This window comes from Balaenoptera borealis (assembly GCF_965194805.1).
Source record: "Balaenoptera borealis genome assembly, chromosome: 16".
NCBI classification, from domain to species: Eukaryota; Metazoa; Chordata; class Mammalia; order Artiodactyla; family Balaenopteridae; genus Balaenoptera; species Balaenoptera borealis.
Window position 1 is genome coordinate 4,857,073 of NC_138872.1, and position 13,651 is coordinate 4,870,723.

General features: G+C 51.5%; 1 protein-coding gene across 11 annotated transcripts in view; it reads left to right on the forward strand.

The window, feature by feature from the left end:
- Positions 1 to 13,651, forward strand: part of APCDD1L (APC down-regulated 1 like) — a 67,601-nt gene that overhangs the window by 33,665 nt on the left and 20,285 nt on the right. For 8 of the 11 annotated variants that reach the window (XR_014235969.1, XR_014235970.1, XM_082361638.1 and 5 more), the window contains 2 exons: positions 11,036 to 11,211; positions 12,493 to 12,631. Coding sequence is in view for 9 of the 11 variants with exons in the window: in XM_082361638.1 (XP_082217764.1) it covers positions 11,036 to 11,211; positions 12,493 to 12,631 (315 nt within the window). In the remaining 2 variants the exon portion in view is untranslated. Of the gene's footprint in view, positions 1 to 11,016; positions 11,212 to 12,492; positions 12,632 to 13,651 lie in introns of all 11 variants that reach the window. The other 3 variants (XM_082361642.1, XM_082361637.1, XM_082361640.1) reach the window with 2 other exon arrangements.

Here is a 13,651-nt window from a genome sequence, read left to right on the forward strand (position 1 = left end):
ACCCCCAAAACGCAACTCTCCCCAGGTCTCCATCTCAGGAATAGCACCACCAGCCCCCCCAGTTTCCTGGCTGAGAACCCGCATAGCCACGACACCTCCCTCCCTGCCTTCACCCCACGTCTCAGCAGCCCCAGGCTGGCTTTCCCATCTCCAGCAGCTACTGCTCAGCACCCCACTTCCCCAGCCTCGCCTCCACACCTGGGATTTGAGGTGGTCTCCCACGGGTCACCTTAAGCCCCTCCTTCCCCTCTGCGACATCCATTAGGTCATCCTTAACACAAGCCAGCAGGGCCTTAGTGCCTTGGTCCCCAGCCGCCCGTCATTGTGTGCCACCAACAGCAATTTGGCCACATCTGATTGCTACTGTCCTATAATTGGGTCAACGTTTCTCTCCAAATCAACGAACTCATTTTCACTTATTTTTAAAGATAACCTACCCTTGTATGCTTTAGCCTCATGCTAACAAAATCCCAGGCTGGATGTGTCAGTTATCCAGCTGAGTCGAAATAGACATGTAACTACTCAGATGTAAACTGTCCATCACCTACGCCTGCAATCACCGGCAGTGCCACCCAGGTAAGCACGGGGCCCCCTGGGAAAGCACTGCCTTTCAGAACGTCCACCTGCTCTCCGCCCCCGCACCGCGGCGCTCCCTCTGCTTGAAGCACACTCCCAGCTCCCCCAGTGCGAGCCGGCCTCCCCTGAAGCTCCTGGCGCTAATGACGTCTGGCTCAGCCCGGCTGCTGGTTCACACCTCCCTGCTACCTCCTCAGCCTCCGCCCGAGTGCCCATTACGGCTCTCTCCACCTGTCAAGCAGCTCCTAGTTCCTATGACTCTCAAGGAGCCCGAGGGCGGCGGGGCTCCTCCTGGCGGCCCCCTCCTTGTCCCTCCCTTCAGCAAACCGGACCAGAACACCTCCACTTATCCACTGGGTCCTCACACCGAGCCCTCGGGGTTGCCCTGGCTCAGAGCATCAGGCCCTGAGCCCTTGTAGAAGCATCTTTGCCACCCCCGTGGTCAGGCACACGGTAGGTGCTCTGTCGTGCAGAGACCAGGGGCTGTGTGTGCCTTTGGAAGGAGAGTGGAGTTTCCAGGTAACAGGGCTGGTTTGCAGTTTGGGCCTTTCCACCGACCGATGTGCGCGATGGAAGCTAGACTCTCTGAGAGACTCCTTTTCGGAGCCTCTGTTTGCTCGTCCGTAAAATGGGGGGACAATCTCAATACCAACCCGAAAGGCTCGATGTGAGGACCCAGTGGATAAGTAATCGTGGGCTTTGCAGACTCTAGAGCTTCACAGAAATGTGCGCCTTATTATTAGGATGGTGACAAGATGCCCGATGACTAATCCACTGTGCTCATCCAATTAGCACTACTGCCGTCCCCTCGGTGAGCGGCGTGCTTTCTCCCCAGGATAAGAACGGAGCCATCCAGGGTCGCAAGGGAGGGCAAGAATTACAAGCCTGTTTATTTACCATTTAGGAAGCCGGCGCATTTTCCTGTACCTTGTCTGCGACACTTAAGCCAATATTTGCGTCTTTGGGAATTCTATTTGTATGGTAATTTAAAAATAGGGTTCGGACTTACAGCCGGCCTTTCTCCCGAAACTCCAAAAGCACATTAATTTCCTAGACAGTAAAATAATGCCGTAATTAAATATTACCATTTCTTTTAAAATAAAATCCGGTAACTCCCAACAAAATGGGTTTTTCGAAACATGATGTAGGTTTTCCCTCAAAATCGCACTCTAGGGAAATTCCTTATTTCGAATGTATGGAAGAGACCACGAACTTAATCTCAACACAGTGTAAGAAAAATTGACTTGTTAAATTACAATAATTTCCTCGCGTTTAAAACTTCCGTGCCTCCTGTCATGGCTGACCCAAAGGCCCCCCCCCTCGTATGCGTGTTTGGGGAAAGGCCCCGAGGAGCCAAGGTGGTTGGTTTCGCTGTTGATGAAGCTTCCCAGATGCCCTTTCTTGTGGTTACAACCGGAGTGTTTGTTCTGCGTTGCAAACTTCTTCGAAAGAAGAAGGAAAGGAGGCGAGGCTAGGTGAGCCCGTGACCCTCGCCCTTCGGTCTCCAAATACGTCCTCTGTGCAAGCGGAACCCAAGACCGCCCACGTGGAAGGAAGCATGCGCCCCGGCGCTGGCCTTCCAGGGGCTCCCTCTTCGCCAAAGCCAAGGTGAACGGAGGGAGCCCGGAGGCCCTCGGCTGGAGGCCGGGTCTGGAGGAGGTGGTGCCGGGTTTCACCCGGGGCCGCCCAACCGCCCCAGCCAAAGCTCAAGAGGGCCCCCTTGTGGAAACTCCCGAGAACAGCCCCGTAAGTGATGCACTTCCCCCAGCGCTGGGGCTGCTCCCCGGACCCCCGCCCCCACACACACATCTCTGCGCAGCTCTCAGACCCAAAGGCCCTCAATGGACACCGACAGACTCCATCCTGCTCTCCTCGAAGCCTAAATACTTCTGTGAGACAAGAAGGCTCTTGGCCCCTCCGGGGAAGACGTGGTGGAGAACCAGTTCCTAAGGCCCCATGAAGAGTTAAGCTCCTCAAGCTGGCGCCCCAAGATCCCTACTCCTGCGCCCTTTTCCGGGAGTCTTCACCGCGATTACACAAACGTCTTGTTCTTCTTGAATGTGTCAAAACCTTGGGACTACCTCTGCCAAATTCCTGCTCTGTAGAACAATGGGAGCTTCAGTCTTCTGCCAAGAGAGCGAAGAAGGATTCAGTCCAACGGGAGACTTCTAGACACACGTTCTGTTTAGCAAACACTGACTTGTAACTACATCCCTCAGGGCAGGCACCAGAATGTTCCGCGAGACCCAGCCAGGTTCAGAAGCCCGGAGAGATCTCACACTCTATCTCTCCAGGCCCCAAGTCCCCCTCGCCGCACCCCTCGAAGCACAGGGCTGAACGTTGGTATCCATGGAGAGCACTGACCAAATTTGGTATAAATTAGGAACATCTAAGGGGCCAACATGAAGATCTGGGAACATAGGCGCTAAAGCTGAGCGAAGGAGGCCTTGTCTCCAAGACACCAGAACATCTGGGTGAAAAGGGAAACACTTCCATCAATCACCCTGATGCCTTGGCTATTTGGAAACAGCTGGGCTTTGGCTGGAATTTTCCAGTTTTCATCTGGGTGGAAGCCCCAGCCAGAGCGAGGAATAATTAGCATTATCATGGGGCTGAGGGAGTTTTGATGTGAACGGTTTTTGTACTGGAACAATCCTAAACAAACAAACAAACAAAAACTGGCTTATGAGCCAGGCCTGGTGGGCTAGACTTTTTGTCTTCCAAATCCCCCATTCCTTTCCCATCCCGTGAGCTGTGCGTTTCCACTTCCATTAGCAGGAAATGCTCAACACAGGCCGCGGGGAGATAGCTACACGGTCAGCCACTCCCCTCGACAAAATGTTTTCAATTTTGGAAACACAAACATAAAACAGTCCCCTTCTCCAAGTGGGACCAATTAGGTCCACCTTTTCCACCGACTCCCCTGGTCCAGCCCAAGCTGGGACTTTTAACCCAGAACGGGGGAAACAGTGACAAACCAAGCTATGTCCCTTCAGTAGCCTTTCAACACACTGACATCCGAGTCTGAGGCCCTCCTGCGCCTCAACGGCTCAGAATCTGTTTTTCCGGGCACGTGGTCCCTCCAGAATTCCTTAGGGCAACTTTAAACTCTGAGCTCACCAAGCAAAAGAGGGCACGTGTCACAGTCCTGGGATGCTGCAGGGCTGGGAAGTGGTGTGCACTTTTTTCTAGAGCACACCATTTCTGAGTTTCCCAAGAATGTAAAGTCCATCCTGCCTCAGGCCCACGCCCCAGCCTTGAAGGCAAAGACCCTCAGATTAGATGGATAATAAGATTCAATTATGGCCAAATGAGGGACATATGAGGAATGTGAAGGCCAGCCATCCACACCAGAGGGGACGCTTAGGCTCCTTAGAATTCAAAGTTTGTCTTCATATTTCTGTGATTTGCTGGTACTGTCATAGCGTGCCAATCTGTAACCCTCTCCGGGGAGTTTAAACGGAGACTCTGCGTGCCTTTTGTGCAATGGCTTCGTTGGAAAGCACATCTTTTGCTGTAGCAACACAGTGACAGCTGCCATTTCAACAGCCGGTTTCTGAAGCTTGTTGGCGAAACATTCTCTGTGCGCTGTTGCACGCCAGCCCATCTTGATTTGTAAAAGGCGGCCACCTCTAATCAAGAGAGGTTATGTTTTTGGGTGGGGATTTTTATTTAAATGTGCATAAGCTTCCAAGTACAAACATTCTAGGTGAATTACCTCAAGCTAAGGATTTTGAAACAAACCAGAGGGTTTCAGACTTTTTTTTTTTTTTGAAGCAAGAGAACCCTTTTTTCAAAGCAGATCCTAATTAGCCCCCCAGTACATAAACCAGAGCAAATGGCGGAGGCTGCGGGGGCTAAAGCAGAAGGCGGGAGGCCAGAGTCCCACTCACTGGGTCTCCCCTTGTCTCCTGAAAAAAACACCTGTGGGCTTCAGAAAACAGCTTGAAACCTCTGATGCGGCGAAACTTGACACACACACGTCCCATTCTTGAGCTGGAGCTATGCTTCCAATACAGCAGCCGCCAGCCACATATGGCCCCTGAGGCCCTGAAATGCGACCCATCTAAACTGAGATGTGCTGTGAGTGTAAATATATGCCCGAGTTCGAAGACTTGTATTTGAAAAGGCATATAAAATATCTCATTACTAGTTTTCATATCTATTACATGTTGAATTTATACATGTTGAATGTATTACATATACTATTGGGGGCTGGATAAAAATATCGTTAAAATTAATTTCACCTGCTACTTTTTAGCCTTTTTAATGTGTGACTCACAGTCTCTGTTTATTGAACAGTGCCGTGGAGCTAGATGGAGCCTTCCTTGGGGGTGTAGAACCATATCAGGGTCCTGGTTTGGCTGGGGCAGGTCCCAAGGGTCAAAAAGGCTATAAGGCCAAGGACCCAGCGTCAGGTTCTTATGCCAGATCTGGCCCATCCTCAAAACTCTCGGCAGGACTTGATGCTCAGACTTAAATCTCCCTTTGCCTACTTCTCTTTCCTCTCTACCTGCTTGGATCAATCAGGGTCCCCAGCCTGCTGGGAACTCCCTTACTGACTACCCTTTCACCCTCAGCCAGATTCTTAGAGATCCCAACAGCTACAAGCCTTCTCTTTCTCCACTTCCATTTCAAGCCTGACCCTAATAGCCACACACATGATGGAAATCACCAGCCAATTTTTAGGAGGAGAAACCTCAAGGGGGTGGGAGAAATGTCAACAAGGAATTCATGTGCATTGGTCTTATGGAGCACAAGTCATTCATTCATCCATTCAACTAAAAGTAGCAATCACAACTAGCACTTATTGAGTGTCTACTATGTGAAGGCGTTGTTCTAATCGCTCTCCATGTATTGACACAACAAATATTTATTTAGCATCCATTGGGCACTGTGCTAGGGGCTGGGAATCAGCAGGGAGCAAGAGAGATAAGGGCCTGTCCTCGTGGAAAGGAAAGGAAAGGAAAGAAAGGAAAAGGAAAGGAAGAAGAAAAGGGGAAATGAAGGAAGGAAGGAAGAGAGAGAGAGAAAAGAGGGAAGGAAGGAAAGAAGGAAGAGCGGAAGGAAGAAAGAAGTTGAGGCACCTAGGGTGACACCTCAGTAGCAGTGAGCACCCAGCACCTACATCTTGGTTTCTAAATACTATTCTCCAATAAAAGGAACCAGGACTCCTTGGAGAAATGGCTGATTCCAGGGCTGGGTCAGGAAAAGTACAAAATGAGCTTGGAAGATCTTCTAGTGCCAGAAAATGAGGACATGCTCCAAAAAAAACAAAAAACAAAATGACAAGTGCATGTAAAAAGGACCCAGGAGCTAAGTCGATGGAGCTCCCAATGGCCAAATCAGGGACAATTTGAGCCACAAAGTAAATAATGACAGCAATGGATTGTAAGCTATAAAATAAATATCCCTGAGTTCATACTAAGACAAATAATAATTGAATAAAGAGATAAACAGGGAGAAGGGACAGTGCTTCCTTACAGCAAAATTCCAGTCAATAAATCCAGAAAGTTATAGATAAAACAATAAAAAATAAATAAATCCAGAAAGAATGATGGAACTAGAAAATGACCATTTGGAAAACACCACAGTAATAACTGTTGTAAGTAAGAATCGTCAATGTTCGTCAATAGATGCTAAAATTAGTGGGGGGAGTATAATGGAAAACAAGATATTTGCATGAGCTCTAAGTATATCTGCATAAGATAATTATTAATTACAAAGAGGAAAGGAGTAATTTAGCAGTGGAGAAACCTGGCAGACACCTCCTTAAGCAAGTGGTCGAAGTTAACATCACCAGCGTTGGGACAAATTGACATCTCAGTACCTCCTGAAGCAATGACTGAGAGGGGCACAACATTGCTTCCTTGGGGTTCCTGCCAAAACTGCCCAAGCTGAATTTAATCATGAATAAACATCGGAAACCCCCAAACCGAAGAACACACTTCAAAATAATTGGCCAGTACTCTTCAAAAGTGTCAAGTTTGTGAAAGACATAAACCAAAGAAGCATCTCTGATTGAAGGATGCTAAAGAGACGTGACAACTAAGTGTGATGTGTGATCCTGGATTGGATCCTGGACCAGAAAGGAGATGTTACTGGGACAACTGGTGAAATCTGCATAGGATTTGTAGACTAATTCTAACATGGGATCGGTGTTAATTTCCTGGTTTTGATCATTGTACTATATATCTTTGCAAGATGTTAACCTTTGGGGAAACCAGGTATACTAGAGCTCTTTCTACTGCTTTGGCAAAATTTCTGTAGGTCTGAAATGATATCAACTTGAAAAGTCAAAAAATAAAAGTAAATAAAAAACAGCAAGCAGGTAGGTAATTGAGAGAGGTGATGAGTGCTGCACAGGTGAGATGGGAAGGGGAAAATAGCAGAAGGGAATGTTTGATGTCAGCCTGCCAGGAAACGCCGATTATGCTGAGACCCCAGTGAGTGGGAAGCACCCAGCTCAAAGCAGAGGGAGAGGTGCTCTGGCCGAGGAACAGCATTGCAACGGCCCTGAGGCAGGAAAGAGTTTGCTATTCATCCCTAGGAACACACAATTGAGAATTATGGGGGGATCTGATGTATGGCCCTGGAAAGACAGGAAGACAGCCGATGTTGAAGGGCCCTGGAGATCATAAGGAAAAGCGTGGAATGTTACTCCAAGTGTGTTAGGAAGTTTTTGGCCATTGTGTAAATTTCCTTTGAGACACTTACGATTCTTTGAAATTATAATCCATAGTGGGACTACTTGATTAATGCCAGCCTCTCCGAGAGAACAGGAACTCCGGCCATCATGTGCCGCTTTACAAAGGCATGTGACAGCCATGCAAGGTTCATGTGGGAGAGGAGTCGATGGACAAAGGTTAGGGTTCTGGGAGACCTGGGTGGCCCTTGGTACCGGTTGTGAATTGAATTGCGTCCCCAAAAAGATATGTTCAAATCCTAACCCCTGGTACCTGTGAATGTGACCGTATTTGGAAATAAGGTCTTTAACAGATGTAGATGCAGTCATATTGGATCAGGGTGGACCTGAATCCAGTGACTGGTATCTTTATAAGAGAAAGAGAGGGAGGTTTGGATACAGAGCTGCAGACACACAGAGAAGAAAGACGGCCCTGTGACGACAGAGGCAGAGATTGAAGGGATGCAGCTATAAGCCAAGGATACTTGGAACCCCCAGAACCTGGAAGAGGCAGGAAGGACCCTCCCCCAGAGTCTCAGAACAGAACGTGGCCCTGCCCACCTCTTGATTTCAGACTTCTGGTCTCCAGACTGTGAGAGAATAATGTCCTGCTGTTTTCGGTCCCCCAGTTTGCTGTCCTTTGTGGTGGTGGCTCCAGAACGCACAGCCATGAGGGGAAGTGAGGAGTTAACCTCCGTCTCTCCCTCTTCGTTCTGTGCACCCCCCTCAGGCTATTGACCACGTTTACTTATTAAATAGTTACTTATTAAATATTGTTTACTTAAAGTATTACTTAATTTTTTAAAATCCAGTTCAGACCAGGCCCCTTTTAAAACTCAGTCTTGTCCTTGGCAATGTGGGCTGTGAAAGCACAATTTTGCTACGGTAACTGCAGCTGCTTTTTAACACCTTCTAAAATCGATGCATAACCACTGGAATAAGAAATGCTCACCACTGCACCTAAAATCACCTGGCACACCTCCCAGAACCTCAGAACAAGCCAATTAGGATGGGGGGGGGGGAACAAAAAACAGTGCTTTTCTTTTGCTTTTTGCCCCTAAAAGAAAGGTATCTGAAGACCTGATTATTTCTCCATCTGCTCTGGCTACAAACCCCATGTCCTTTCTCCACCCCTCCCACCCCCCTGCCATTGATTCAGACCTACGCTTTTCATGTTCTTTGAAGAAAACACGGATGGTGGACCTGGGTGTAAATCTTCTCCCAAGGCTCCATTTTTCATCTGGAAAATGAAGATAATCACGTCCATCTAATAGAAGTGTTGTGAACAGTAGATAAGAAAAGTAGATAAGAAAAGGGAAGTAGATAAGAAAAGGGCAGATATTTTTTATTCCACTTATACAAAATATCCAGGATAGGCAAATCCACAGAGACAGAAAGCAGATTACTGGCTTCTAGGGTTTGAGAGGAGAGAGCCGTAGAGAGTGACTGCTAATGGGTATGGAGTTTCCTTTTGGGGTGATGAAAAATTCTGGAACTAGACAGAGCTGATGTTTGCATAGCCTGGAGAACATCTTAGATGCCACCGAATTTTAACTGTATGCTTTAAAATGGTTAAAATGGTGACTTTTATGTTAGGTGTATTTTACCATATTTTATTTGTTAATTGGATAAGAAGCATCTGCCTGGGGTAGGGTGGCCAAGTCTCTCCACCCTCTGAACCTCAGTTTCTTCATCTGCAAAATGGGGGCACTGACTGAACCTGGACCATGGGCAGTTGTGCAGATGACACCTGCTGGTCCATAGGTATGGCCGGCACCTGGAAGCACTCCATCAGTGCACTGACAGGCTGCCTTCCCTGGGATTCCTGGGTGAGACAACCTCCGCTCAAGACAGACGCCAAGGTCTCCCTCCCCCCTAAGACCCCAGGCAGGTTCCACACGACGTTTGCCATGTAGCCTGGTCCTGGCATTCTGACTCATGATCATACAACAGGCTGGAGCAGATCATATTTTAAACCCCAGTAGCCTGGTCTGAGCAATTCGACGCTCTGGATTTAATTCTGCAGGTAATTTGAACGATGCGATCTAATTTCAAATGTCCTGCTCTTATGAGTGCCAAAGCAGCATAATTTTTAATTAGTGGGTAAACAGTAAATAATGGATGGCGGTAAGTGGACACCACTGTTAATTAGAAATCCATGGTTGATAAAAATCAATTTGGCCCACGCATTTAACTCAGTCTATCAGGTCCCCAGGAAAAGTTGTGCAAGCCGGCCCACGGCATCATCTGCTTTCAGCTGTGGCTCCCTGAGCTCAGACTTTTCTAGGGGAGAAAAGAGGGAGAGAAAGGAAAGAAAATCTATAAGCTACCTCCAAAGCTGGGACTGGAAACATTTCATGTGTTCATTTCTAATCGGTTGGCTTCATTTTTGCGACCTTGAAGTTGAAGCTGCAGCCGAGAGGCAGTGGCACGCTCCGCTCGGGTTTTTACAAAGAAGGGCTCCAGTTGTGTTTTGTGTTTTGCATGTACGTGTTCTGAATATGGTGAGATTTCACCGTATCTCTTTGTCTCCTGACTTAATTAAATCCCAATTTCTCGCAGAAAAGCAAAACAAACTAAAACACACTTAGCGGGAACATACTATCTCAGGATTCGTGTCAAAATATAACGTCGTGAAGGCGACATCTCTTCGAGGTGCCTTCAGAGGGAGTACCTGGGGGAAAGGCTCGTTTCCTTTTGAACAGAAAACATTTCCTCAAGAAACCAAGCTTTGGGACTTCCCTGGTGGTGCAGTGGTTAAGAATCCACCTACCAATGCAGGGGACACGGGTTCGAGCCCTGGTCTGGGAAGATCCCACATGCCGCGGAGCAACTAAGCCCGTGCGCCACAACTACTGAGCCTGCACTCTAGATCCTGCGAGCCACAACTACTGAGCCCGCATGCCACAACTACTGAAGGCTGCGCGCCTAGAGCCCGTGCTCCGCAACAGGAGAAGCCACCGCAATGAGAAGCCCGCGCACCACAACGAAGAGTAGCCCCCGCTCGCTACAACTAGAAAAAGCCTGCATGCAGCAATGAAGACCAAACGCAGCCAAAACTAAATAAATGAATAAGTAAATTTATAAAAAAAAAAAAGAAGAAGAAACCAAGCTTTGTGGAAACAGCGCCAATGTCATATTCGGGGCCTGTTCACGGTTTTGCTCTGAGACATAAGCTTGATTTTCCTACCAGGCAAATAACACACACCCCCTTTTGACCTTTTTCTTTCCTTTGCTCCCATCCATGCCCCAAATCAACACTTTCATTGTCAAGCTTCACTGACAACCAGTGATGTTCAAATTAACCCGCAGAATTGGACCCAGGGGACCCAGAGGGTCCGGGTGAAGTTGATCTCAGGAGCACAAGAAGGCGGGAGCCGTGGGCGCGGATGCATGTATGTCCCAGCTCAGGATTCCCGACGGGGCCACGCTGGGCGTTTGGCCCAATGTGGATGCCCACTTGTCCACCCCAACATCCTGGTTCTGGTCCCCAAAAGGTTAGATGTGCCCGAGTTAACACAGAACCACTCTTTCAAGCCTCCGCTTGGCGTGGTCTCACTGCAGAATGGCCCTGAGAGCCCCTGGGGCAGCCCAAGTGCCCGCTGTCCGTGGGGACACCACAGCCCTGGTACATTGGTTGTTTATTTTCATCTCTCTTATTTAGCTATTTAAAGCCTATAAATCAGGTGTAGGATACAGCAGGAATATACAGGGACCCAGTGCTACACAGGATTTGTACTCATTCCTTCATTCAGCCCCTTCCCCTGCCTGCAGTGCAAAAGGAGCCATGGCTAAGCCGTCAGGCCAGAGCCGATGGCCTGGCTCGAAGCCCGGCTCTGTCACCGGGGGCAGCCTGGGCCCCAGGCCAGCTAAGCCCGGCTCGCCCAGCCCGTGGCTCTACCCATCAGAGGCAGCGGATGCTAACACCATCTCCTGGGGTCATTGCAACGGTGAGCTAACGTATACAAATCTCAGATAATATAATAAAAATGCACGGAGCCAGTCCTGAGTGAACAGGAGCCACTGATGCCGCATCGTGGTCCCCATCGGTGTCACTCCAGTTTTCTCAGCTGGTCCCTGGGGACCCCGAGAGTCTCCCGGTGAGACCCCAGACCTCCAGGAAAGTGAGGAATCCACTGTAAGAGGCCAACGGGGGCAGAGAGTTTGGGGGCCACGGGCCCAGTCAGACGGCTTCGCAGGGGCAGGGCGGGGACCCCAGCCTCCCTGGCTGAACTGCCCTTCCTGACCCGGACAGGACCACGTGACTGTGTGCTGGGGGTGGGCGGCAGGGGGCATCATTCGTTCACTCCTCACTCAGCCCACACGCCCTCCTGGGCCTCCTGGACCAGCCCAGCCGGCCTCTCCAGCTGCCCGCCATCTCCGCCAGGCCCCCGCGCCCCCCGACCCACGTCAGCCACAAGCGTGGTGGGAAGAAGCGCCCTGGGAAGGCCTGTTGCAGGAGCGGGGCCGGCGGGTCGAGGCGGCCGCCCCTGGGCGCAGCCTGTTGCCGTAACATTTGGATGCTGCTCGTGTTCACCGAGCTTCCCATACGTCCCGCCATCTGGGCTGCGTCAAGCCCGACTCGCTGAGCGCGGATGACAGTTTCTAGGGGAACCGCTGCTCTTTAGCAGCTGAAGGCCCTGGTGGTCTCACCTCTGAGCCGCTCCTAGAAGTGAAGATGCCACGGCCAGGCCTGGCTTGTCTCCACGAGACGAGCCCAGCTGGTGGGGGCGGGGACCCCGGGCCTGCCCCACCGCTCACAGCCTCCTCCCCGAGGCCTCCGAGCCCTCCCCGGCCCCGCTGCTGGCCTCACGCCTCTGCCTGACCCCACCACACGCCTCCCGAGCGAGCACCATGGTGAGCTGGCGCCGGCCAGGTCCCACTCTGTGGGCATGGACGACACCCGGGCCTGGCACCACGGGGGGACCATGAAGGGAGTGGCCACGAGCGGCGGGTGCAGGTCTGGCTGCTCCAGGGGCAGAGGTCAAGCAGAGCCTGGGCTCCTGCTGGGAGGGGGTGCAAGTCCCACCGTCCGGCTCCTCTGAGTCCAGGCTGCCTCCCGTCCCGGGTGCAGGGCCCGGCGGCACTCGGCCACGGCAGGCAGGCGCGCAGAAGGCAGATGAGTCCCGAGGCTGACTCGAGGCGCCCCGATCTGGGGAGCCCGTTGCTGCCGGGCAGGTGAAGAACCAGGGTGTGCTGGGATCGCTGACCCGGATCCGTCTGCTTTGCAGCCCACTCTGCAGAGGCAGCCGGGATGGCAGGGGGTAGCCGCCTGCGCTGGGGACCACACTGCCAGCAGCTCCTGCCCAACAGAGCGCCCGTCACCGCACTGCTGCCCCCACGCCTGGACGGGCCCTGGATCTCCACTGGGTAAGACCCTGCTGAGGTCACGCTGACCACAGGCCCCCGGGCTTGGAGGCTTCACCCACCCTGAGCCTCAGTGTCCCATATCTGTGAAATGGGCACAATTCGTCCAACTGTCCAGAGGCCTGCCAAGCACGTGCTTGCTTGTCGCCCTCCCCGGAGTGAGCCTGGCGGGTCGGGACTGTGTCGGGCATCCTGCCCCAGCCACAGACAGCAAGTGGATGAAATGCACTTGTTCCACACGTTGAGCACCTGCTGTGCAAACACTTACGGAGGAGCTACTCTGAGCTGGGTGCAGGGGGAGCTGCGGTGGAGACAAGCCCTAAACACAGAAATAAGTGACATAAACTTGAGATGGTGACAGACATAAAATGGAGGATGTGAGAGTGAGTGGCCTGGGAGGGCTCTTTCGAGGGCGGTCACAGAAGGCTTCTCGGAGGTGGTGACATTCAGTCGAGATCTGAAAGGAGGAAGGAGTCAGCCATCCGGGGAGCCAGGGGCAGAGCCAGGCAGAGGCAGCAGCTGGTGCAAAGGTCCTGAGGCCGGAAGGAGTAGGCCAGAGAGGGCCCAGGGGTCCTGCCTGCCCATCGAATTCTCCTTCTAACCTGACAGGCTCACCTGACCTTTCAGAGGCCCCAGCGCTGCTCTGGGGCGATAGGCGTTGTGCTCGCCCTCATCTGCGGGGCAGTCAGCTGGGTCCTCCCTCCCAGGGTCAGGGAGAAGGAAGGCAGTGTCCTCCTCCACACCCAGTACATCCCCTCCTCCCCGGCCGGCCCCTTGGGCCAGTCCCATTCTGGGGTCAGGAACTGGACTTTCCATGTCCTCCACGCACCTCCCGAGGTCAGGGAGAAATCCAACTGCCAAACATCTGCTAGCGCACTGGGGGAGGAAGGGGACTTGAGTTCTGCAAAGATGCTCTGGATGCATTCCCAGGCTCTGCCCCCTCCTCGACTCCACAGGCCAGGTGGGGTTCATGCACCACTGGCCGGGGTCACTCTGAGACAGAACTGAGACATGGGGAGGATG